Genomic DNA, 24,402 nt, shown 5'->3' on the forward strand with positions numbered 1-24,402 from the left:
CAGGTCACTATACCCTTTCTTTTTCTTTTTGTATTTGTACCTTTATATAATTAAACATATATATATATATATATATATATATATATATATTTTTATATTTAACATACCATGATGATTTCGGCTTAGTTGTTTACATATTAATCAACATTTAGCATTTGTTGATATAGGAATCAATCGTATATTAATTATAACTCTTTGAGTTCATTCTTTCTATAAATTTGTATATACTTAATACCATAGATATTACCATAGCGTTATCGTAAGAAAATTTATTTCAATGGTACAACTTAAAATGTCACCAAGAAGCATTTCATTACAAGTATAATGTTTCCTATATGTTTTTCTTTTGTATTCCCTTTCATGGATATTTTCAAGTGAATTTTAAATTTAAATTTAATTACTTTTAAAACAAACCATAACTACAACATTTAAATTTAGTATTAGTGGTCAGAGAAATAGTTGAAGGGATGAAAGTTGTGGAGAATATGAAAACTGTGAAGACCATCAAAGAGAACACTGTCACTCGATCTCTTTTATTTTAGGTGAAAATGAATAATTTTTTTATTTTTGAATTAAATTATTAGGGCTAGGGTTTTGGATAATTATACTAGGAGAACTAACTCTTTGAGATGTAACAAATTGTAACCATAATGTATCTAGCAAGTGGTGAATTTAAATAGTTGATGATAAATTTGTAAACCCAATAATTTTAATTTTATTTTTTATGCACCTTTTTGTTTTATGTAATTATATATTTTTGCAAAACATATACACAAATGTATTAAAAAAACAGAAGAAAAAAAACAAGATCTAAATTTCAGGTGATCAAGATAATTATGAAAAAGTTAATATAAAATTAAATAAAAAGTTTTTTTTAAAAATTAAAAAAGGAGTAATAAGGAAATAAAATATTAAAAGAAATTTCACAAAAAATAATTATTTTTAATAAAATTTATTTTAATGAGATTTATTGATTTATAATACAATAATAGGTAAACTAAAAAAATATAATTATAAATAAATTATGATAAAACTAAAGGATAAGATTGTAAAATAGATTTAGAGAAAATAAATAGAAAATTTAAAATATTATACATTCAATGTAACGCATTATATTATAAGGTTAAAGAAATAAATTTGTTAAAAAATATGTTTATCATTATCTAGATAGTTGTATAGATTTAATATGAAGTTTTCAGATATATTTATATAAAATAATCAATATCATTTTTATTGTATTTATTAATAAATTTTACAATTATAATAAAATAAATAAATAAAAATAACTCTGCATCGCAATGAATCATCATCTAGTAATAATAATAAAAATCCAGAAACTATCTTAATAATCGTTGATCACAAGAAATTTATTGTCTTCATTCTGAAAAATTCTCAATTATTGTCGTGTTAATTATTTGATGACGTCTTTGTGATGACTTTTTATCCTTAGTAAAATAAGAGCTATTTAAGACCTTTGTCGCGAACTCTTCTTTTTTTATTTGATAATTCGAAAATTCACCATACTATTTGCTCAGTTATATATCCTAAAAAATCGGAGAATCCAACATGAATGTCTTTTTTAACCTCTGCCTCAGATAACTATAGAACTAAAGAATGAACCAAATCTAATATTAAAAAATCTAAAAAACCATTTTATTTTTAAGAAAATAAATATTTTTGAACCAAACCGACACCGAAACCATACTGAATCGAACACGATATAATAATCGAATAGTATAAGTTTTCTATATCGAAACATCCAATCCTATACCTAATAGTTGAGATTTTCACAAATATAAAAGTGGTCCCTCCTCCCCCTTCTCCGATCGAGTTATTTATTTCGGTAAAAAAATATTTATGAAATAAAAAGATATATCAGACTTCTTTATAATAATAATAATAATAAAAACAGCAACAACAACAACAATAATAATAAGAAGAAGAAGATAAAAACGACCTTATTTCTTTATTTCATATATAAAAAAGTAAATTCCAAGAAAAAAATCCCTAATTTTTCAAAATGTAACATATAAAATCCCCAATTAAAAATTTGGCATGCATATTTCCCAATTTCAAAATTGTTTCTTAATTAATATTCATAAAAAAAATAGTGTTGGATTTATTATTTTTGCATCTGACGTGATATTTTAGATGTGATATATATCATATACCACGTAGATGCCAATTTGATTTATATGAATCCAATTTGTTAAAAAAATTTAATTCAAATTTGGAGAGCCAAAAAAGGAAAAATAGTTTTTAATTTGTTAAACCAAATGCAGTTTATATATGTATATTGATTTGTAAGCAATTTAGCAATTGGGAAATAAATATGTTCAATTTTTAATTGGATATTTTATATAAAATTGGGGATATTTTTTTTGGGGGAATTTTTCCATAAAAAATCACCATCTTAATGCAACTTTTCCATAACAACATTGATACATGTGTGTATAAGCAGATCTTATGATTTGGATAATCATTGGTTCACTCACCATCACAGAGCATGGGTATTATCATAAACTCGACTCTTTTTCGCGAGCCTATATATGCAGTTGAGAAAGGCAGAGCCTTTCGTCTCACCCATCGCACTTTTTTCATCTTCCTCCCGCAAATCAAACTAAAGTAGCAAACAACAAGAGAAGTCGATCATGAATCTCCAGAATGCCTTCGCCATGGCCATGTTATTGGTCATGGTAATTCTCCGGTCGAACCTCACCGCCGCATCGCGTGACCTGATGGCGGTCAAAGACGAAGAGGCCGTCTGCAATACCTGTAAGAAAACCCGATTCCCTGATGAATGTGTTAAGATATTGATGCCATTCGCGGAAGCTTCGAAGGTGACCTAGGGAAAATGTGCGTCAAAAGCGTGGAAATATCGGAATACATGAAGAAGGTTCAGATTCCACCGGGATCAGACAAGAGGTTGGGTATCTGTTGGAGGGAGGGAAGACAACGGTGTTATACGCTTTGAATGACCTGAAGGACGCAGTAGATGCCATCAAAACGTTGGTGCCGAAGCCGAATATGCCGGATGAACAGTTCAAAGAATCTGTCCAAGCATTGCAGGCCAACTTCTCATACCATGAGATCGAAGTGGATAACACCTTTTATGAGTTCCCGACACCCGATAGTCCGACCAAGGCTGACATCATCGCTCACCTTACTGATCTCATGCATTACCTCAATATTTCCGCTCGTTTACTCTATAATTATATAGGAAATTAAAATATATATATATTTGTTGCCTTGTTTTCAATAATTTCCTTCAATAATTGTAGTCTTAACTAAATTTTAATCCAAAATAAAATTAGTGGATTTTAATTTACTGACAGATATGAATTAAATATATTGACTAAATCAATTTATCAATTTCAAATCAACTGGTACGATGTAAAACTGTGTTGTGTTTATATTCTTACATAGACGAATAGGTATACATTTGTAATAAATATTTATGAAATAATATGATTTATTCATTTATTATTATATTTGCATATTCATTAATAATAAACATTATCTTTGTATTATTTGGAATAATACTAGATTTCCTACTCAGTTATTATCGTGAGAACAATAATAAATGAAGACTTGTGTGACCTATATGCATGACATATTGGATACGTATTACGGTCACATGTACATGTTTGGAATGTGTGACTGGCTGACCCACGTGATGGTCGGTTCATGGTCATAAATCAAAACCGACATCATTATAATATCTCACTTTTGTCCTTTGATGTGAGATAGCTATTGGTATTCCCCGTAATTTGTTTTGTGCCTTGATATAGTCAAACGTCTCTTTAATACGGTGGTTATAAATGCTATATTCAGATGCGCAACAATTACGTGGTGAGTCGTAGCATATCAAGATAGAATTTGTCTCTCCTGATTATGGGATGGATATCGCTCGCCACTCAGTGGTTAATCATGGTATAAAGTGTTTGGTCAAGCCATAGATGTCGGACATCTATATTGACAGATGATTAATAGATGAGAAAGCGATCGAATTGGTTAAGATTGATTGACACCATGTCTTACGTTCAACTGGTATATATCACGAGACAAAGGAACATTAGTTCGATGATATTGTAGGCACAATCGAGGTGATAACTCAGTTTAACGTATGTAGTTGATATGTCTTGCTAGAGGCCACTATCAACGTATACGTTAAAATAGAATCTTACGTTAAAACCACGTTAAACGGGGTCTACCGAGTCACACACATAGGGTTATACCAGATTTATATATTTGATATATGTTGGTTATAGGCTCGAATATTTTTCCGACCCTATTTCTTGCTCGATTATTTTGTCGGTTTATATTCATGAGATTAGTCTCGATGTATGTAAAACATTTTCAGAATGCGACATTCATTCTATATGACGTGATATATTCATTAAATAAGGTTCATATGAATTTATTAAATAATGATGAATCTGTCTCTTCGTATTTTTAATCCTATTAAATGAACTTGACTATTCATATGCTTTGAGATTTCTATAAATTGACATCAGATGTCAGTTCAGAAATCATCGGAAAACAACAGAAACATAAACCCCAAAAACAAAAAGTTTCCGAGCTAGAATACGGAAAGTGTCGTATTGCCTAAACCGAAAAATTTCGAGGGTACTAACATACCGTCCCAACGTGTGGGTACCGGTAGAGGCGTTCTTCTTTGCACGCTCTTGACAACATATCCTTAATTTAGGTTTATTATATGAAAACATGTTCCCTCGTCTCTGTGACATCTTCGACTCTCCGATTCTACATTTTAAGGTACGTTTTACGTCACGTATTATGATGAACCGATTAGTTTAGGTTTAAATTCATGCAATTATTGTATGTAATTGTTCCGCTGCACATAAATCTAGACAGAAACCGTAGTTACGATGAGGTTGCTAGACTTCTCGTTTTCCTTTAAACTGTGTTTGAGGTTTCAAATTTTGAATAAGTGATTTTAATAATAAAAAAAACATAATTAAATCTATTTACGTTGAATTTAAATTTTATAAGTTCTTTTGCAATTAATATTAATCAAATGTTATCAAATTTAAAATTCAATAAAATTAATGAATATATTTTTAGAAAATTATATTCACTAATTCTATATCAACTTCATTATTTTTAAAATTTTCATTGGATCGATCCTACCAGAATTATAGAATATATGGATATCTTATATTTTGAGTAAAATATATGCATATATAATTCAAGATCTATAGTAAGCTTTTTAACGATAGGTCTACTCTTATGCAACTCTAATTTAATACTAATTTGTTAGTGTTTCTATTTTTGTTTAAAAGACATACAAAATACTAATAAAAGGATTTAGAATTTGAATGTTTTTAATCTTGTATTCAAGAGTGAGATTTACATGTGTTTATATACACAAAACAATGACAACATATCCTTAATTTAGGCTTATTATATGAAAACATGTTCCTAGTTTTAAGGAAAGACAAAACAATCAAATCCCTAGATTTAAGCATGTCACTATTATGCCCCCGCAAGATCGGTATCGGATGAGAGGCCGATCTTGGACCGTAAAAACTCGAATCGGTGACGAGGAAGGGGTTTGGTGAGCGCATCAACAAGTTGATATGCGGAAGAGACATGAGAGACTCGAAGTTTGTTGGCCTGAACAAGTCCGCGGATGTAATGGTAGTCAATAGCAATGTGTTTCATCCGAGAGTGGAACACCGGGTTCGCCGAGAGATAAGTGGCACCAATGTTGTCGTAGTAGATAACCGGCATGGGAGAGATAGAGACACCAAGCTCGGATAGTAGTGAGACAAGCCACTGAACCTCAGAAGCAGTGGTGGAAACCGATTTATACCCAGCTTCGGTTGAAGACTTGGCAGCGAATCGTTGCTTCTTGGAGGACCATGAGATGGGGTTGTGGCCGAGATATATAATGTGAGCTCCAGTGGAGGTGAAGTCATCACGATTGCCACCCCAGTCGGCATCCGAAAAAGCGTGAAGCGACAGAGATGTGGAGCTGGAGAGAAAGATACCAAGGGTGCGAGTTCCACTGAGATAACGGAGAACACGCTTCAGAGCTTGCCAATGATCTGAGGTTGGTCGATGCATGTATTGCGATAACTTGTTGACGGTAAAAACAATGTCAGGGTGAGTAAATAGGAGGTATTGGAGACTGCCCAAAATTTGTCGGAACTCGATAGGATCATCAAGAGGAGTGCCAGAGTAAAGGTGGAGGGCCGACGTGGAGGGCATGGGGGTTGGCACGGGATTTGCCAAGGCCATTATGGCGGGAGAAGATGTCTGTGATGTAGCGTCGTTGCGTGAGAAGAATTCCCTTGCTCGTGCGGGTAACTTCAACACCAAGGAAGAAAGCTAGATCACCGAGATCCTTGACGGAAAAGCGTTGAGCTAAACGATTAATGAATTCTTGTACCGATGCCTTGTGACTACCGGTGATAATGATGTCATCCACGTAAACAAGGAGATAGATGATAACATTATCACGGTGGTAGTTAAACAAAGAAGTGTCAGAGAGAGAGTTACTAAACCCGGAGTGGAGGAGAAACTGGCAAAGCTCATTGTACCATGCCCTCGGAGCTTGCTTAAGACCGTATAGGGCTTTGTGAAGTTTGCATAGAAATGAGGGATTATCTCGATCGATGAATCCCGGCGGTTGGGCAAGATAGACATCTTCATGAAGTGTGCCTTGGAGAAAAGCATTGTTGACGTCAAGTTGCCGTAGAGTCCAACCTTTTGACACGGCAATGCTTAGGACTAATCGAACGGTGGCATGTTTGATAACTGGTCTGAATGTATCAGTGTAGTCAATATCGGGCCGTTGATGAAATCCCTTTGCCACAAGACGAGCTTTGTACCTGTCAACAGAGCCATCAGATAAACGCTTAGTTCAAAAAACCCACTTACAACCAATGACGTTGTAAGACGGGTGTGGAGGTACAAGACTCCAAGTGACGTTGCGAAGCAAGGCATTAAACTCCTCTGTCATCGCACTTCGCCATTTTGGATCCTTCAAGGCCTGCGAAACAAACGTGGGCTCCAAGTCTTGGGAATGGTCAAGAGTGGTGGATAAGGAGAGTTTAGGATTAGGTTTGGTGATGTGGTTTTTAGCCCGAGTGACCATTGGATGAGTGTTGGTGGTGACTAATGGCTCAGTGACGATTGGTGGAGGGTAGGCCGATGTAATAGGTGGACTAGGTGAGTGATCTGAGAGTCGAGATGGTAATGGTGAGGTAGTATCATGTGGGTCACGGTGTAAAGAGTCTGACGAGGGGTGGTAGTGTTTAGTCAAGGGGAATCTGTGTATCCTGGAGATGAAGGAGCCAAACGTGGGAGCATCACGGGCGTTGATGTGTTTGTCGACGGCCAAGTCGGAACAAGTGAGGAGTGAGAATGGGAGGTAGATAGCGGTGATGTAGAACCGACGTTAGAGGCCGAGACGAGACGAGAGAAAGGAAACTAAGACTCGACGAACTCAACATGTCGGGACACATATAACCGTGATGTAGCAACATGGAAGCAAAGAAAGACACTTTGTGTAAGAGAGTAACCAACAAATATACAAGGTGCCGATCGGGAATCAAGTTTGTGTCGGGAATACGACCGAAGCTATGGATAGCAAAGACAACCAAATGTGCGAAGTTTGGTGTAGTTTGGTATGACAGTGAAAAGAAGCTCAAAGGGAGACCGATGACTAAGAACCGGCGTAGGAAGACGATTAATTAAGTGTATGGCCGTTGGGAAAGCGAAGGTCCAAAACTCGGGTGGGATAGATACATGGGAAAGAAGAGTAAGACCCGTTTCAACAATATGGCGATGTTTTCACTCAGAGAGGCCATTATGTTCAGGTGTATGGGGAGGTGTTGTGAAATGTAAAATGCCATGAGTGGATAAGAAATCTTTGAGTGCGATGTACTCGCCACCGTTGTCGGAATATAATGTGACTATTTTTGTTTGAAAACGGTTTTCGACAAGAGGTTTAAAACAAGTGAAAATGGTAGAGACATGAGACTTTTGACGAAGGGGATAGAACCATGTATAGCGTGTGAAATGATCGACAAAAATGACGTAGTATTTGAAGTCGTCAAAAGAAGTAAGAGGAGATGTCCAAACATCGGAATATAAAATTTCAAGAGGACGCGAAGAAGTAACCGAAGATATAGAGAATGGAAGCTTGTAACTTTTAGTAATAGAACAGGGTTTACAAGACAAGACTTGAGAATTATGCGACAACGGTAGAGAAAAATTAGAAACAACAAAATGAATGATATCTTTGGATGGATGACCTATCCTAGAGTGTCACTTGAAAAGGGAAGTCTTGGCACTCGAGAGTTCAAGAACCAGTGACTTATTCGAAGGAGTTTGTAAAAGAGATGGACTCAGACTTGGCCAAACATACACACCATTATGGAGCGGCCCGGTTACTAGTATTGCCCCCGTGTTGAGATCCTTCACCTGAAAGAAATGAGTAAAGAATTCCACTGAGACATTGTTAGACTGACAAAGTTGATGAATAGAAAGGAGGTTTTTATGCATGGACGGGACAAAAAGAACATTATGAAGTAATATGGGGCGAGTGTTAGAGGGTGGAGTGGAAGAACCCGTGTGTGTTATAGCAAGGTCGGAACCATTTCCAATGGTGACTTCATCTCCGTTGTTGTAAGGAGCGTGAAGTGATAGGTTGGCGAGGTCGGTGGTCACATGGTGGGAGGCTCCTGAGTCAAGTAGCCAAGAAGCATCGGATGGTGATGACATAGCGACTGGAAAGGCCGAGGGCTGCCACGGTGCGGGACCAGGCGGTGATGGTCGATCCGAGAAGGAACGAAAGCCCGAAGGAAGAAGACGACATGTTCGAGCACTATGTCCTTGTATCCCGCAAAGTTGGCACTTGCCAAGGTATCCCCGAGAAGAAGAGGAACGCAGGGATGTACCACGAGACTGCGTGAATGGTGGTCGAGGGGACTTCGAACTTGAGTACGGTCGAGGGCCTTGTAGAGAAAGAGGACGCCACGAGCCTCGGAAGCCATGTTGAGACATGTTGGCCGTGATCGGTGTGTTGAGCAATGGGGTCGCGGTTGCAAGGTCGATGTCGTGACTTAGGAGTTTCTCATGAAGCTCCACGAACGAAATTGTGGTGTCCCGTGCGTGAATGATGTCTTTGACCAGTTTGTATTCATCACTGAGGCCACCGAGAATGAGATCAACAAGGTCTTCGTGGTCCATCGGTTTACCGAGGAGAGCGAGTTCATCGGCTTTCATCTTGAAGAAGTTCATGTACTCATCCACGGTTTTGGCTCCTTTGGTGTAACGCCTCATGTGATCCTTGATGAGTTTGACATGGCCTCGACTGGAGCGGCCATAGGTTTGAGCAAGAGTATTCCAAGCGATGGCCGAAGTGGTGGCCGAGGCAACGAGGGCTTTGCAACTTTCAGAAATCAATCCGAATAACGCCGAGAAAACGAACCGGTCTTGCCTAAACCATGACGTGTAGACGGGGTTCGAGGAGACCACGTTGTCGGAGGTGACCGTCGGTGTTGGAGCTTGTATCGGATCTAGGAATCCGTCGAGATTGTATCCTTGAAGAAGATCTCGGATTTGGAGACTCCACGTTAAATAATTGGTGGTTGTGAGTTTCGAGACATTCGAAATGTTGACGTTAATCATTGGGTTGTCGGAGCTATAAGGAGTCACGGTGTCGGTAGGAAGAGTTGATGTGTTGTATAAGATGTTGGTGGCCATATCGATAGAGAGGCTCGAACGAAAGAGAGGCGACGGTCGCGAGGAGGATGAAGAAGATTAAGGTTTAGAAGGAAAAAAAAATCTTTCGATGGTAGCTCTGATACCATAAAAGGATTTAGAATTTGAATGTTTTTAATCTTGTTTTCAAGAGTGAGATTACATGTGTTTATATATACAAAACAATGACAACATATCCTTAATTTAGGTTTATTATATGAAAACATGTTCCTATTTTTAAGGAAAGACAAAACAATCAAATCCCTAGATATTAACTAATGCATATGAATTGATCAAATCTTAACCGAAGTCAACCGTTGTTGATATAATATATATATATATACACACATATACATAACATTACTGAATTACATTTCAATAATACGCTTATATATGCATGTTTAAAGGAATAAAAATGGTATACACGATTCTACATTTCAATAAAACTTCTGGTCACAAACGCGGTGTCAGTTTATATAGTCTTGCCGAAATTTGATAAATAAGAAAATCGATGCAATCTGATGAGATGGAGCCTCGCCCAATCGTTCTTATGAATGCTCTTAATTTCTCATTCATCTTTTTTTTTTTTGGTAAGGAATTCCATGTATATTTAGGTGGTCGTCTCGGTTCGAGAATTCGATTCCAAAGCGGTTCGAATCAAAACTGAGATGGATTGAATTGAACACAATAGTATTCGATAATTTAGTACAATTTTTGTAGAATTGATTAAATCGATCCATCCTCCTTGTACACAAAGTTACATTCGGACATCAAGTTTTGGTTTTGTTTGGTATAGATATCATGTAACAAAATCGTTCTAAATCAAACCAGATGGAAAAAAACGTTCTTTTCTAATTTCGCACAATTTTTTTTTATAGAAACAAATCCGACAAATACTAAATCGAAGCCGAAACGTCTACTTTAAAATATATGTACATGTATATAAAGACATCGTCCATATTTAGAAATATTATTAGCGTACTTCGATGGAACAACGAAAACAATGGGTTGGATCATTGATTAGTATAAGAGAAGATATTACCATCGTTTTTAACTTGGAGCTTTTGCCCATTAGTCTTACAAATCCTCAATTCTTTCCCGTTATTTCCAAAATTATCAAAATGACCCCCATGGAATTAACAAGCTTTGCAACTCTTCCTACACGCACCAGAGTAATCAGGAGTACCAATCATATAAACAGGATTTTTCAGGCACTCCCCAAGAGCAGCCCAGCGAGAACAGCTCTCATCTTCGTCGGTGCATTCGCTGTTTTTTTGCTCGGTCGTCCCTCTGATCTGTTTGGGAGGCGGTCTCACATAGAACAGTTTCGTTCCGACCCACATTTCGCCTTCGAGAACAGGGCATCTAACGTGAATGCTTGTCTGATCAACAGAAGTGTTGAGATGCCGCGTGAAAAACAGAACCACGTTCCCTCTGATGGGTCTTAAGATGCTACTGGTCTTTGAGCAGTCGGGCCAAATCCTGTTTCTCGCCTGAAACATACAAAAATTTGTTTCAGATTAGAATTAGATCTTGTTCTATGCTTACACCGAGATAGTTTTATTTTGTATTGTCTTAACTGACCTCAGATTCTGGAAAGTGGATTTCTCCACCTTGAGTTGTGTTTGAGAGGTAAAGAATGACGGTTGCCAACAAAGAATCTCGGGTTTCAGACCTAGATTTCTCTCCGAGATAATCCAACTTCTCTCCCACCCTCTCGGAACCATAACGTGATACCTTGATTGGGTGACTGTTTTCTGGAGCAGAAAAAGACAATGCAGTTGCGAGTAGGAGATTACAAGTCTAACCAAAGAGTAGAAGCTTGTCATGAGCAACATGATGAAGATGGGGATTGTAAAGTTATATACCTCTTGGAAGGAAAGTCCATGCAGAAATTCTCTCCTCTATTCCAGCAACCACAGGATCCTACTTTTCAAGCATCATAAATTAGGGATGAACCCATGTTGTAACAAGTAAAGTTCTGATAGAAAAACTAATTTCCCCTGAGAGCAAACAATAGGAAATTACTAAAAATCAGTACATTCCAACTGACAATGGAGTGAATTCTGAGAATCTCTGGTGGGTGAAAAATGTGGATGCAGTTGAATTCCCTTATTTCGTAGCAGGAAAGTAAGAAATAAGTGCTTGGCAGGCAGTCTTTACCAATCTACCTAAAAAAGGATCATATACTGCACCACATAATGTTTTCAGACAATGACCGGAAGAATTCCAGTCTAAACTTAAGCAACTAAAATACCGAGAGAACTATGAAACTCACTGGGACATCGAGCACGTACTCAGAACTTGCAAGCTGCTTCTTTCCATCAGCATCACCTGAATTACTGTCAACCTCTAAAGTGCCCTTTCCAAGTGCCGTTGCGAAGCAAGGCATTAAACTCCTCTGTCATCGCACTTCGCCATTTTGGATCCTTCAAGGCCTGCGAAACAAACGTGGGCTCCAAGTCCATTCTTTCTTAAACTAGAAAGGTAGAGGTATACCAGAGATGTTAGATGATCGCATTCTTCCTCCGTTAAGAACCCACGGTAGAAGAAGACCCTGCATCGACTAAGCGGAATCAGAATCCCAATATGAATGAGAAAGGTGGTAAAGCATTTATCATGAGATTGTAACTTTTGCAAACTGGATTTCCATTTTCCAAGTCACTACCTCCCTGCTATCTGGATTTTCTGTGACAAATATAGAATCCCTACCCTAGAATGTTCTCATGTGGTCAATTAATCGAAAGATGAAACAAATCCATATTTGATATCCATTTCTGCAGGATTTTAGTATGTAGCAACCTAAGCAGAGAGTACTTGGATTATCATTCACCATGATTTTTTGGACAAAGTAGAAACATAAGTCCATTAAACTGCTAAAGTACCTGACCTTGGCTGCCATGAGAGTTGAAGAACGCGACTTGGGTCGACGGTCTTGGATCCAAGACCTGAACTGAATTCTATATAGTTCCCACTTCCAATTCCTTTATATCGCAGTTCCTTCCGGCTGCAAATTAAGAACGCCAGAAGAAACACAAAAAATGCAGTAGTATGGGGCCATTAGCTATCCAGACAACTAATCCGTGACACAGCAACAGTCTCAAAGCTGATAAAACTGGATTAAGATCACATCTTCATAACCCCTTGTGCTGAATATGTTTCATCTCTATGGCAAGCACAAGATCATTATTTAATTTACGATTGAGATCAATAATCAATCAGAAAAAACAAACCAAAGTAACGATCTGTGACCATAATATAGCAAAATATACCAATAGAAAACGGGATTCCTATTCTAAACCGGAAATTTACATCTCAATCATCAGCTCCCAGTACGAACAGCGGTCGAAATTCAACGTTTTACAACAGAAACTAGAGATCCAAGTGATCCTAGTTACGATTGCTCTAAAATCTAAATTCGGAAATGGAAATGCTAAAATCGCGGAAGAAACATGAAAGCCTGAATCCGGGGCTAGAAACAGAGAACAGAGTCCGGGAAGGTGGTGACTGAACAGGAGTTTCCTGATTTACCTTTCACCGAAGCAGCGTGGGAGAGAAGAAGACGCGAGAATCAGAATGGGGAAGAGGAAGCGAAGCGATACCATCGATGAAGAACTACAGAAGCTGAGAGAGAGAGAACATAAAAAAATTTCCTGACGCAAATTTTTCAACAGAATCTCCGACGAAGACGACGACGAAACCGACGTCGTTTCCTTACCAAACTGCAATTCCATTTTTATAGAACCAGGAAAACTGTCGGTACCACCTAAAAACTATACGCAAAAAATACGACAAAATTTCTAAATTTGTAATTTAGTATAATATTAATTTTTAAATTTATAAATATATTTATTTATTTTCGAATTTATATTTTTAAATACAATAATATCTGAATTTATATTTTTTAACACAATAATTTCTAAATTTATATTTTTAAATACATTAATTTCTAAACTTTATTTTGGTCATGTACGATTATGGAAATATTAAACAAATTTAGAAATTATTGTGTTAAAAAAATATAAGTTTGAGAATAAATAGACATATCTACAAATTTATGAATTAATATTATACTAAATTACAAGTTTAAAAATTTTCAGATATTTTTTCCTACATTTAAATTTCAACATAAAAATAAGGAGAAATCACAAAAAAAAACTTTTGTACTCTCTTCAAGTGGATAAAAATCCTATATTTTTTTCTGTTACTAATTAAATCCTATATTTGATGTAATTAACTAATAAAACCCCGAAATTTTTAAAAATTTGTAGAAAATCCCGCGTTTGACAACTCAAATAAAAATGACGATGTGTCAATAACATGGCTCCCAAGTTATGCACACAACATCATAATTATGTCACGTCATCATTTTAAAAAAAATTTAGTCGAATAATTTATTTAAATTAATATATATACATATAAATCCACACATATATATTAAAAATAAAATTACTTATAATTAATAAAAGGAAAAAATACCTGAAATTTTCTAAACTTGTAATTTGGTGTAATATTCATTTCTGAACTTGTAGATGCATCTATTTATTCCCGAACTTATATTTTTGAACATAGTCCTAAACTTACATTTTTTAACACAGTAATTTCTAAACTTGTATTTTTTAATACAGTAATTCCTAAACTTTGCTTTGGTTAATTAGTGGTATGGACGATTATAGAACTATTAAACCAGTTTAGGAATTACTTTGTTAAAAATATAAATTTGGGAATAAATAGACGCATCTACAAGTTCATGAACTAATATTACACCAAATTACAAGTTCAGAAATTTTCAAATATTTTTCTCTCAATAAAACACATATATACATACCTATAACATATATCTATATTAAAACTAATCATATATATATATTAAAATAAAAATAATTATAACTAATAGATATTAAAAATAATATATATATATATACATATATATATATATTACTTATACATACAACATATATATATACAATTAATATACATATTAAAATAAAAATAATTATAACTAACATATATACATATAATATATCTATTAAAAATGATATGTATATACATACAATATATACATATACAACTAATATATTTATTAAAATAAAAATAATTTTAACTAATATATATATAATATCTATTAAAAATAATATGTATATATATATATTATTTATAATATAATTTATAATATATATATATCGTAGATATGTATATATGTGTTTTATTAATTATAAATAATTTTATTTTTAATATATATATATATATGCATGTATGAATATGTATATATTAATTTAAAAAGAAAATCGCATATAAATATCCAAAATTTTATAAAAATTTTCATATAAATACCTAAACTATAAAATTCTCATATAAATATTTGAATTTTTCGAAAATCCTATATAAATACCTAAATTTTATATTTTTGTTTCTAAATAAATCAGTTTACGTTAACGACGTTTAACTTGTAACAGAAACCGGAAAAAAATGTGATGATTCAATGTTAAAAAATTCTAATAAGCATCGACGTGAGTAGCGACGTCAGATGAATCGGTTCAAGTGAATCACAATTTAATAGTCGAACCGGACCGGTTTGATAATAAAATAAAATAAAAACTAAAATCTCCATCTTGTTCGTCGTGTGTTTGTGTCTCCTGGGTTTTGGCACCTTCTCATGAGAGATTTTTATTCTTATAATCCTTCTTACGAGAGATTTTAATAATTGTCCGTAGATCAAAATATCAACTCTATGCACATAGAATTTTCCTTTTTATACAAGTCCTTGTTTTGCTTTAGTTTTATATAAATTGTTTCATTTTTACCGAATGTTTGCTCTCAAAATCGGACAGATCCAAAAGCTTGTTGCTTTCTTCCTTGAACGAGCCCAGATTCTGAGGAATCATGTTCTTCTCTTCATCGAAGCTCACAAGGCCATCATGGAAACAACAAAACTAATCTAAACAACACAATACTTCTCAGGCAGATTCGAAACAACATCAAGATAACACTATTCTTCTCATTACTGTTGGATTAGAGAGGAGGATTATTCGGATGAAAGAGGAAGATTATTTAATGTTTAGAATTTTTGGAGCAGATTAGAAAATATTTGGAGGAAGAAAGAATTTGAAGATTTTGGAAGAGAAATGTTTTTTTCTTAATCTTTCTCTTTGTTTCTCTCTTCAAATTTGTTTGATTTCAAACTACATACAAACACACATATTTATACTACAAACCCACATATTTATACTACATATCTAACTCACTTATTAAACATATTTTTACCTAATTTTCTTCTACACATTTCTAACTATCTCACCAAACTACAATTTCATCACATTTTCACAGACTAACGTATTAATCACATTTCACACACCTTTCATATTAATCACATTTTTTATAATCATACCAAAATATTTATTTAATTAATTTTTTAAAATCAAGTTTAATTTTCAACATTTCCCCATAAACTTGATTTTGGTGACTCCGAGTGTGGTCCTGATCATTTCGAAGTTTTCTTGTTTCAATGGGTTTGTAAAGATGTCTGCAATCTGATCATGAGACTTGACATACTGAAGTTTCATCTCCTTCTTTGCAATACACTCTCTGATGTAATGATAACGAGTGTCAATGTGCTTGCTTCTGTCATAGAAGACTGGATTTTTTGCCAGTGTCAATGTTGATTTGTTGTCGACATGGATTTTGGTGGGTTTATCTTGCACTAAGTTCACCGTCTTCAACAAGTTTCAGAGCCATATAGCATGACATACACATGAGGTAGCGGCTATATATTCAACTTCACATGTGGAAAGCGTCACTATGGGTTGCGTATTCGATGACCAAGTGAAAGCATAGCCTCCAATACAAATCCAGTGGTGCTCTTTCGACCATCAACATCTTCAACCCAATCACTGTCATTGTATCCATATAGCTCAAAACTGTTAGTTGATGAGTACGGCAAACCAAGAGCGACGGTACCTTTGATGTGGCGTAGGATCCTTTTTGTCATCTTCAAATGAGTTGTTGTCGGAGTCTCCATGTAATGACTGACAAATCCAACTGCGAACAGAATGTCGGGTCTCGTGCAAGTCAGGTACCGAAGACTTCCAATCACACTCTTGAAGAATGTTGGATCAACAGTATCTCCCTCTTCATATCTTGATACCTTGGCACCACATTCTATTGGCGTACTTATCGGCTTGCAATTCGCCATGTTGAACTTTTTCAAAATCTCCTCGGCATACCCTTCTTGAGAGATGAAAATCTTATATTCTTCTTGCTTGATTTGGATTCCAGATCAGAAGCCATCAACCCAATGTCAGTAGGTCATTTGCCTCTTAAATTCCTCGAACAACAACGGATTATTCTCGGTAAAAGATTAAATCATCCACATACAGACATACAATCAACATATCTCCTCCTTAATTTTTTATGTAGAGGACATGCTCGTATGAACATCTGATAAAATTGTTTTCAGTAAAATACCTGTCAATGCGGGTATTCCAAGCCCTCGGTGCTGCTTCAATCCGTAGAGTGCCTTCTTCACTTTCAAAACTTTGTCTTCTTTCCCCCGAACTTTATAACCAGGTGGTCGTTGGATATAAACTTCTTCTTCAAGCACCCCATTAAGAAATGTCGACTTTACATCCATTTGATGTATCTTCCACCTGTTTTGGGTTGCTAAAGAGATGAACAATCTTACAGTTTCAAGACGAGCTACAGGAGCAAATACATCGTCGTAGTCGATCCCTCCTCTTTGGATGTAACCTTTTGCCACCAGTCTTGCTTTGTATCTTTCGATCTCTCCTTTGGCATTCTTCTTTACTTTATATACCCATTTTACCTTGATCGTTTTGTGACCTATTGGAAGTGAGGTCAAATCCCATGTATCATTCTTCTCAATGTCTCTGATCTCTTCATCCATGACATTCCTCCACCTTTCGTTTTGTATAGCTCATCAAAATTTCTAGGTTTACAGTCTGCAAAAAGACAGAAAAAAGTAAGATCATCTTGCCTTTCAGTTACCTCATATAGATCTTCAATGCTTCGAAATCGAGGGTTTCTTTCACTTGAGCTTCCGTCCGATGATGATGGTGATAATGGATCTTGTGGCGTTGTGGATTCTTCAATCTCATTCTACATTTGTTCTTCTATGTAGGGAAGAAATGTATAGTCTTCATTGCGAGTGTTCCAGTCCCACTCCTCATCTTCATCAAAGTCTACATCACGACTCACAATGGTTTTTCCAGTATTTGGATTATGGAACTTGTATCCTTTTGAGTTTTGATCATACCCGATGAATAAGTATTTTTTACTTTTATTATCAAGCTTTGATCTCTTCACCAATACACAAAGGTGTTGAATGAATGAAGTTTTTATTTTGAGTTTTTAGATTTTGTTTTTGGTTTTTAGATTTTAGTTTTTGGTTTTTGACTTTTGGTTTTTATAGATTTATAAATCCAAAAAATATAGCTTTTGGTTTTTAGTTCATTTTTTTTCTATAAAGTAGTTTTCCTGGAATTTAGGAAAACCAAATTTAAAAAACTTGATTGCCAATTTTTTGAGTTTTAGGATCTAAAAACTCCAAAATCTCTCTCCATTCAAGGCCAAAATAAAAAACCAAACCTCGAAACAAGTAAAAACGTGCCCGCGTAAGCTTTTTCCTGAACCAAATCCTCTTCATCTTCGTCAGCAGTGTCATTTTGATATTGTTGGTACTCCGAAACAAGGTCGTTCATATTACTATCCACCTCTGTAAACTCCAATATTTCGTCCATGGCCTCGCATGTGGACGAAAGCTTTTCTCCAGAACATGGTAGTGAACTGCTCACTCACACGGTGAAACATTTTCTAGATGGAGATTGATACCATCTTGAAACCCATTGGAGGAATGTCAAATATGGTAGATTTCACGTTGTTTAGGTTCCATTCCACAAAGTAAGAAGAGTTCTTGTTCTAGACATTGATCATCCGTTCATCTACCTCTTTCATGCTCATCGTTGCCGCAAAACATGGCTAAACACAATATGTTTTTAATATCCTGCATCTACTAGGAGAGTTTGAAGATGGTTAGGGCTCGATATTGCTGAGATCCATGAGATGTGAATGGAGCAAAACTGACCATGAAAAAGGCTAACAAGCCAGTTTAGGCAAATCTGAGTTGAGCTGCCCCACAAAATGAAGACAGCAAGTCACACCACTCACTGTGGTGGTTCAAGTCTTCGACTGTATCAAACAAAAGAACATCCAAAAACATGAGAAACTTAGATCACATTGATATGCCCTTTTGTGTTTACGTGCAGAACCAGCAAAGAGGGACGATAAAAGACAACTAACAAACAACATATCTAAAGACAAAGGATCATGGAAGCAACACACAAGAAATGGAGTGTATCATTGGATATTTTATATTCTAAATACCTATAATTTATTTTTTCTGTTTGGCATGGACATGTTTTGCTGTCTGATGGAATTGTCCAACTCAGTAGGATGTTGTTAAGTTTGCCTATTTAACCTTGTATATGGGTTTTGCGAGGGATCATGCTTTTTTTTATTGAAGTTGTTTAAGGGATAGAGAGAAGAGTCTCTCTTCTTTTGGTCTTAATCTATATTTCCTTTTTCCGTTGGAGTGAAATATAGATTGTGTGATTGTGTTTATTTGTTTTAGACAGTAATATGATATTGGGTTCTTACCAAATTGGTATCAGACCATATCTTCCTCAGAATATGGTGAAGAACAACACCCAACGATTAGAGCAGCTTGAAGAACAGACATCGGCATTTTCAGAACGTTTGGTAACTTGAAAACCAACGTTGCTGAAACGAAGAAAGAAATCATAGAGATAGAAGTACTGAAACAACTCATGGCTGAGATGTGTACGATGATGCAGAAGGAGGAGGAGTCTGAGACCCTCACCGATCTCTGCGGATCAGGATTCTCCACCTCCGGCATCACAGGAAAAATCATTGGCAAACTCTACGGCGTTTACGATGGATCGTGCGTCAGAAGCACTGTTGACAGTGACGACGACACCGACTTCTCAGGAGCGATTTGTCCCAAATAGTGACACACACCTTAAGAAGGTCGAGATGTCAGTCTTTGAATGAGACAACGTGTTGGGCTGGATTGTTAGTGCTGAACGTTATTTTGCCATCGGTGGAATTAACGATGCAAAGAAACTTCGTCTAGCTTCGATGAATATCGATGAGAGGTACTTCACTGGTACAATTGGCAAACAGATTGTCAGAACTAGGATGATTTCAAGGTTTTTTTATTTCCACGTTTAGCGACAGGTCAGTAAGGTCTATTTGTGAACATCTTTTTGTCCGTAGACAAAGTGGGGTCCTCTGAGATTATTTACTTGACTTTGAGGGATTATTATCTCAAATTCCAAAAATTTATGATCGCCTTCTCGAGAGTGCTTTCACAAATGGTCTAAAGCCAAATATTAGGGCTTTAATCTCAGTTCCCCACCCTCAAGGGATCGATAACATTATCGACATAGCCTTACGATTGGAGTGAAGCCCTCTTTACGTTTTCGATCTAAGCTCATCGATTCCAGTGGAGAAGTTCTCCAAGGCTAGCCACACTAACCAGAGCAACACATTTCACACAGTGACTCTCGCCACGGGTGCATTGCTAGGGGCCAATCGAGCATCGGTGGATAAAAAATCAAACTTTCCTTTGTCTGCATCAAGTCCTCTAGGCAAGGCGGCACCGTTTGGGCACCGTGTTGTGGAATGCAACCCTAATTTTTTATGCCTTACAGATTCTGAGATGGATGACAAAAGGAAGAAGTGGTTATGCTTTCGTTGTGACGAACGCTACTACCGGACACAAGTGCAGACAACGTGAGCTACAGGTTCTCATGGTGTTAGGAGAGGAGGAAGTGATGGTGTCGAATGAAAAGGTCGACACTACACCACTCAGTCCTCGGACTTACTTCACCAAAGACGCTGAAATTTAGGGGCAGTATCGAGAAACAGGAAGTTATCGTCTTGATTGATTCCGGAGCCATTCACAACTTCTTATCTATTGATGTTGTGACCAAACTCGTAATCAAGCCAGCCAGTACCATGAGATATGGAGTTTTTCTGGGGACGGGACTCGCCGTAAAAGGTGAAGGTGTCTACAAATCGATCACCTTATAGCTTCAGAACCTTGAGATTTTGATGGACTTTCTTCCTTTGGAACTCGAGAGTGCCGGCGTGATTTTGGGTAATCAGTGGCTCAAGAGTTTAGATAAGACTCAAGTGGATTTTGAGGCACTAGTGATGAAGTTTCTACATAAGGGGACTTCGGTAACGATCAAGGGTGATCTCTCCTTGAACAACTCTTTGGTCACCTTCAAATCTTTGATGAAGACGGTGAGAGGGGGCGACCAAGGCTATCTTGTCCAGTTAGAAGCCTTGGATATTATGCAGCAAAAGACCACAATGGCATTGGAATCGATGTTAACACAGTTTTCCTCAATTTTTCAGAGCCAACGAAATTGTCGCTTTTGCATGGTCGGGAGCACAAAATCTTATTGCATCCAGACAGTGGACCGGTATGTGTTTTGACCTTATCGTTACCCGCATGTGCATAAGGAAGAAATCGAGTGTCTGGTCTCAAACATGTTACAGGCAGGTTTGATCCAACTGAGCCAAAGTTCGTTCTCCAGTCCGGTATTAGTGGTTCGTAAGAAAGATGGAAGTTGACGCTTTTGCATTGACTACCGTGCCTTGAAAGCTGATAACGCAAATCTAGGTGTATAAATAAGCTCAAGTAATAAAAACCTAGATATAGCGAATGCCGCAAGGATACGGATCAACTGTAGTACCAGGGTCGAACATAGGGAATAGTTAACACTAAGAATAAGACTCGACTAAGATTCAGATCAGCGAATAGCAGATGAAACAGACGAATACCGAAAATAAAGCAATAAACAAACTAAGTAAATCAGATAACTAAACCACCGTAGCTTCGGGATAACCTTAACACGCAGGGATTGTTTCTAAGGATGGAGAATCTACGAATATCGAACTCTAATCGGGGATCTCAAGTTCTAATATCAGATTTGGCTCTCTCAAGTCCTAAATCCACTATCCAATAATTTAACCTATCGATCTCTCAACCTACTAGATTAAAATATCAAACGCCTTAATGATCACTATCACAGTTCCTAAACCGATTAATCTATCTCTCAATAGTCTTAATCAATTCATTCAATGAATTCTTTCTGAATCTAATTCCAACTCTCGTTGCAAATCAGAATCTAAGATCAATCAATCAACAGGCCAAGAAGATCAAAAGCAATAAACTCAATTCAATTAAACCGCCGAGTATCGATAACATAGTCTCGAAAAATAAAAACCAAACAAAACCCTACAAGATTAAATCCCTAGATACAGTGAAACGACTGCTCGCAACCCGTAACAACAAACGAGTTCAAATCAATAGAAAGAAATATAGAAACAGATAAAGAAGACTCGCAGCGATCTCTCAACGACGATTCTTCAATCTCTGCTCCCGGGAAACTCCGTCTTGATTCTCTCTCGAGTTCTCTGGCTTCTCCTGTGATCTCTCGATGATTTCTGAAGCCCAAGACGTCCTCTATTTATTTCTTTGGCAGCTAGGCTTCTTTCTATTCTGAAAACGGAAGTTCGGATGCAAAAAATAGGAAGTTTTTTCGAAACGTAACACAGCCGTGTTGAGGTAGAACACGGTCCGTGTCAATTGTCTGATCAAAACTTCTGCGCTTCTGGCCGTGCTGGACACGGGCGAGTTGCAGATCGACACGGCCGTGTTTCACATCGACACGGTCCGTGTCAAATGTCTGTAAGAGTTTCTTCGTTTTCTTGTCTTTGCACGGCCGTGTTTGGACTCGACATGGCCGTGTTCAAGTGCAACTCGAGCTAGAAGTGCCTTAATCGTTCTGTTCTGGTCCAATATGCTCCGAAGTCCTCGATTATGATCCTCTGGCGTCCATAATGCGTCTATTACCTGTCCAATCACCAGAGAATGCAGAGGAAGCAAAAAACAGTGCTAAAATGATCCTAAATGTCTAATAACGCACAAAACTGAAACGAAATCGCTGGACAATGGATTTTGAAATAGAGGAGAAAATCGTGTTATCAAAAGGTTACTGTCGGCGATAAATTTCCATTTCTAATGATCGATCAACTTCTTGATGAGCTTCACGACGCTATTGTCTTCTCCAAATTGGACCTCCGCTCTGGGTATCATCAGATTCGGATGAAGGAAGAGGATATGCACAAGACTGCTTTCCGCACACACGACGGTTTGTATAAATTTTTAGTAATGTCTTTTGGCTTAACTAATGCGCCAACAATGTTTCAGGCCATGATGAACGATATTTTTAGGCCATTTCTTCGATGTTTCATGATGGGGTTTTTATGATATTCTGGTATATAGCACAACCATAGAGGAGCATGTGTTGTATTTGGAACAGGTCTTACAGATTTTTGTCCAGAATCAGCTTTTTGCCAACTGGAAGAAGTGTTTATTCGGACAAGCTCAGCCCGAGTACTTGGGCCATATTATATCCTAGGCTAGAGTAGCGACAGATTTGAGCAAAATGGCAGCAATGCAACATTGGCCATACCCGACTTCTGTCCGAGATCTCAAGGGGTTTCTGGGACTCACAGGGTACTACCAACATTTCATTCAACATATTACGGGTCTATTACTCTGCCTCTTATGGACTTGCTCAAGAAGGATGCATTTGTTTGGAATTCTGAAGCAGTTATAACTTTTGACAGGCTGTAACAGGCGATGGTCTCAGCTCATGTTCTTGGCCTGTCCGATTTTTCGAAAACTTTTGTGCTTCAAGCCAATGCCTCGGGTCATGGATTAGGGGTTGTGTTGATGCAGAAGCAACATTCAATTGCTTTCTATAGCCAGACGTTATCGAAGCGAGAACGTCCTAAGCCCATTTACAAGCGAGAGCTGATGGTGATTATCTTAGCTATTCAGAGGTGGCGTCACTACTTACTCAGCGTGAAATTCATTGTTTGCACTGACCAGCGCAACCTAAAGTTTTTGCTCGATCAACGCGAGGTAAATCTCGAATATAAAAAATGGTTGACTAAGTTGTTAGGCTTTGATTTTGATATAGTTTATAAATCGGGCATTAAGAACAAGACCGTCGATGGACTTTCCCGAATGCCGCAGATGGCTTCCTCATCTGTGTTTGTACTTGCCCTCACCGTTCCTGCAAACATTGACCTTGAGCAAGTAGAAAACGATGTGGCCTTGGATCCTATGTTGAGTAGGTTTATTGAGAATTTGCCTACCAACATCCCTGTACGTCCAGATTTTACTATGAAGCAAGGGAAGCTATGGCTCAAGGTCTGATTGGTGATTCCTCGTCACTCGACCCTGGTGTAATACCCCGAAACCCGAATTGAATATTTAATTATTTAAAAATAAATAATTAAATAGAGATGACACGGAATCACCAAAAATACATAGTGCAACGTCGGGGAGAGGCACGAGGATCGTCACGTGCGGATTGGACCGAGAAAGAACGAAGAAACGGGAAAAGAAAAAGAAAGAAAAAAAAAAAGAGCTGGTCCGCCGGACCAGGCCTGGTCAGGGGCGGACCAGCACTCAGCCGGACTCGGACCAGACAGCGCGGACTGGGGAGAAAGTTCGAAAAAAAAAATAAACGGCCCCCGGTC

The 24,402-nt window shown here is 36.9% G+C and overlaps 1 protein-coding gene and 1 pseudogene across 2 annotated transcripts; both read right to left on the reverse strand.

Annotated features, from left to right (window-relative positions):
• Positions 1-10,729: 10,729 nt before the first annotated feature.
• On the reverse strand, positions 10,730-13,459 carry LOC104800249 (probable prolyl 4-hydroxylase 12). Of its 2 annotated transcripts, XM_010523019.1 has the most exons (7): positions 13,270-13,459; positions 12,629-12,745; positions 12,238-12,295; positions 12,017-12,106; positions 11,607-11,664; positions 11,323-11,495; positions 10,730-11,231 (listed from the first exon to the last, which is right to left on the reverse strand). In XM_010523019.1, the coding sequence occupies exons 1-7, from the start codon at positions 13,341-13,343 to the stop codon at positions 10,875-10,877; spliced, it is 927 nt and encodes a 308-aa protein (XP_010521321.1). In that variant the 5' UTR covers positions 13,344-13,459; the 3' UTR covers positions 10,730-10,874. The 2 variants fall into 2 exon arrangements, with proteins under 2 accessions (XP_010521321.1, XP_010521322.1); XM_010523020.2 differs by lacking the exon at positions 13,270-13,459 and having other exon boundaries at positions 12,624-12,726.
• Positions 13,460-17,853: 4,394 nt separating this feature from the next.
• The window catches only part of LOC104800301, a 60,252-nt pseudogene continuing 53,703 nt past the window's right edge, over positions 17,854-24,402 (reverse strand).

This window comes from Tarenaya hassleriana, unplaced genomic scaffold, assembly GCF_000463585.1.
Source record: "Tarenaya hassleriana unplaced genomic scaffold, ASM46358v1 Cleome66, whole genome shotgun sequence".
NCBI lineage: Eukaryota > Viridiplantae > Streptophyta > Magnoliopsida > Brassicales > Cleomaceae > Tarenaya > Tarenaya hassleriana.

Excerpts from the sequence above, each read along its gene's own strand:
- LOC104800249 (XM_010523019.1), bottom strand. The coding sequence starts at position 13,343 with ATGGTATCGCTTCGCTTCCTCTTCCCCATTCTGATTCTCGCGTCTTCT. Across the intron at positions 12,746-13,269 it reads CCACGCTGCTTCGGTGAAAG|CCGGAAGGAACTGCGATATA; the intron begins GTAAATCAGGAA and ends CTTAATTTGCAG. Across the intron at positions 11,496-11,606 it reads ATGGACTTTCCTTCCAAGAG|AAAACAGTCACCCAATCAAG; the intron begins GTATATAACTTT and ends TTTCTGCTCCAG.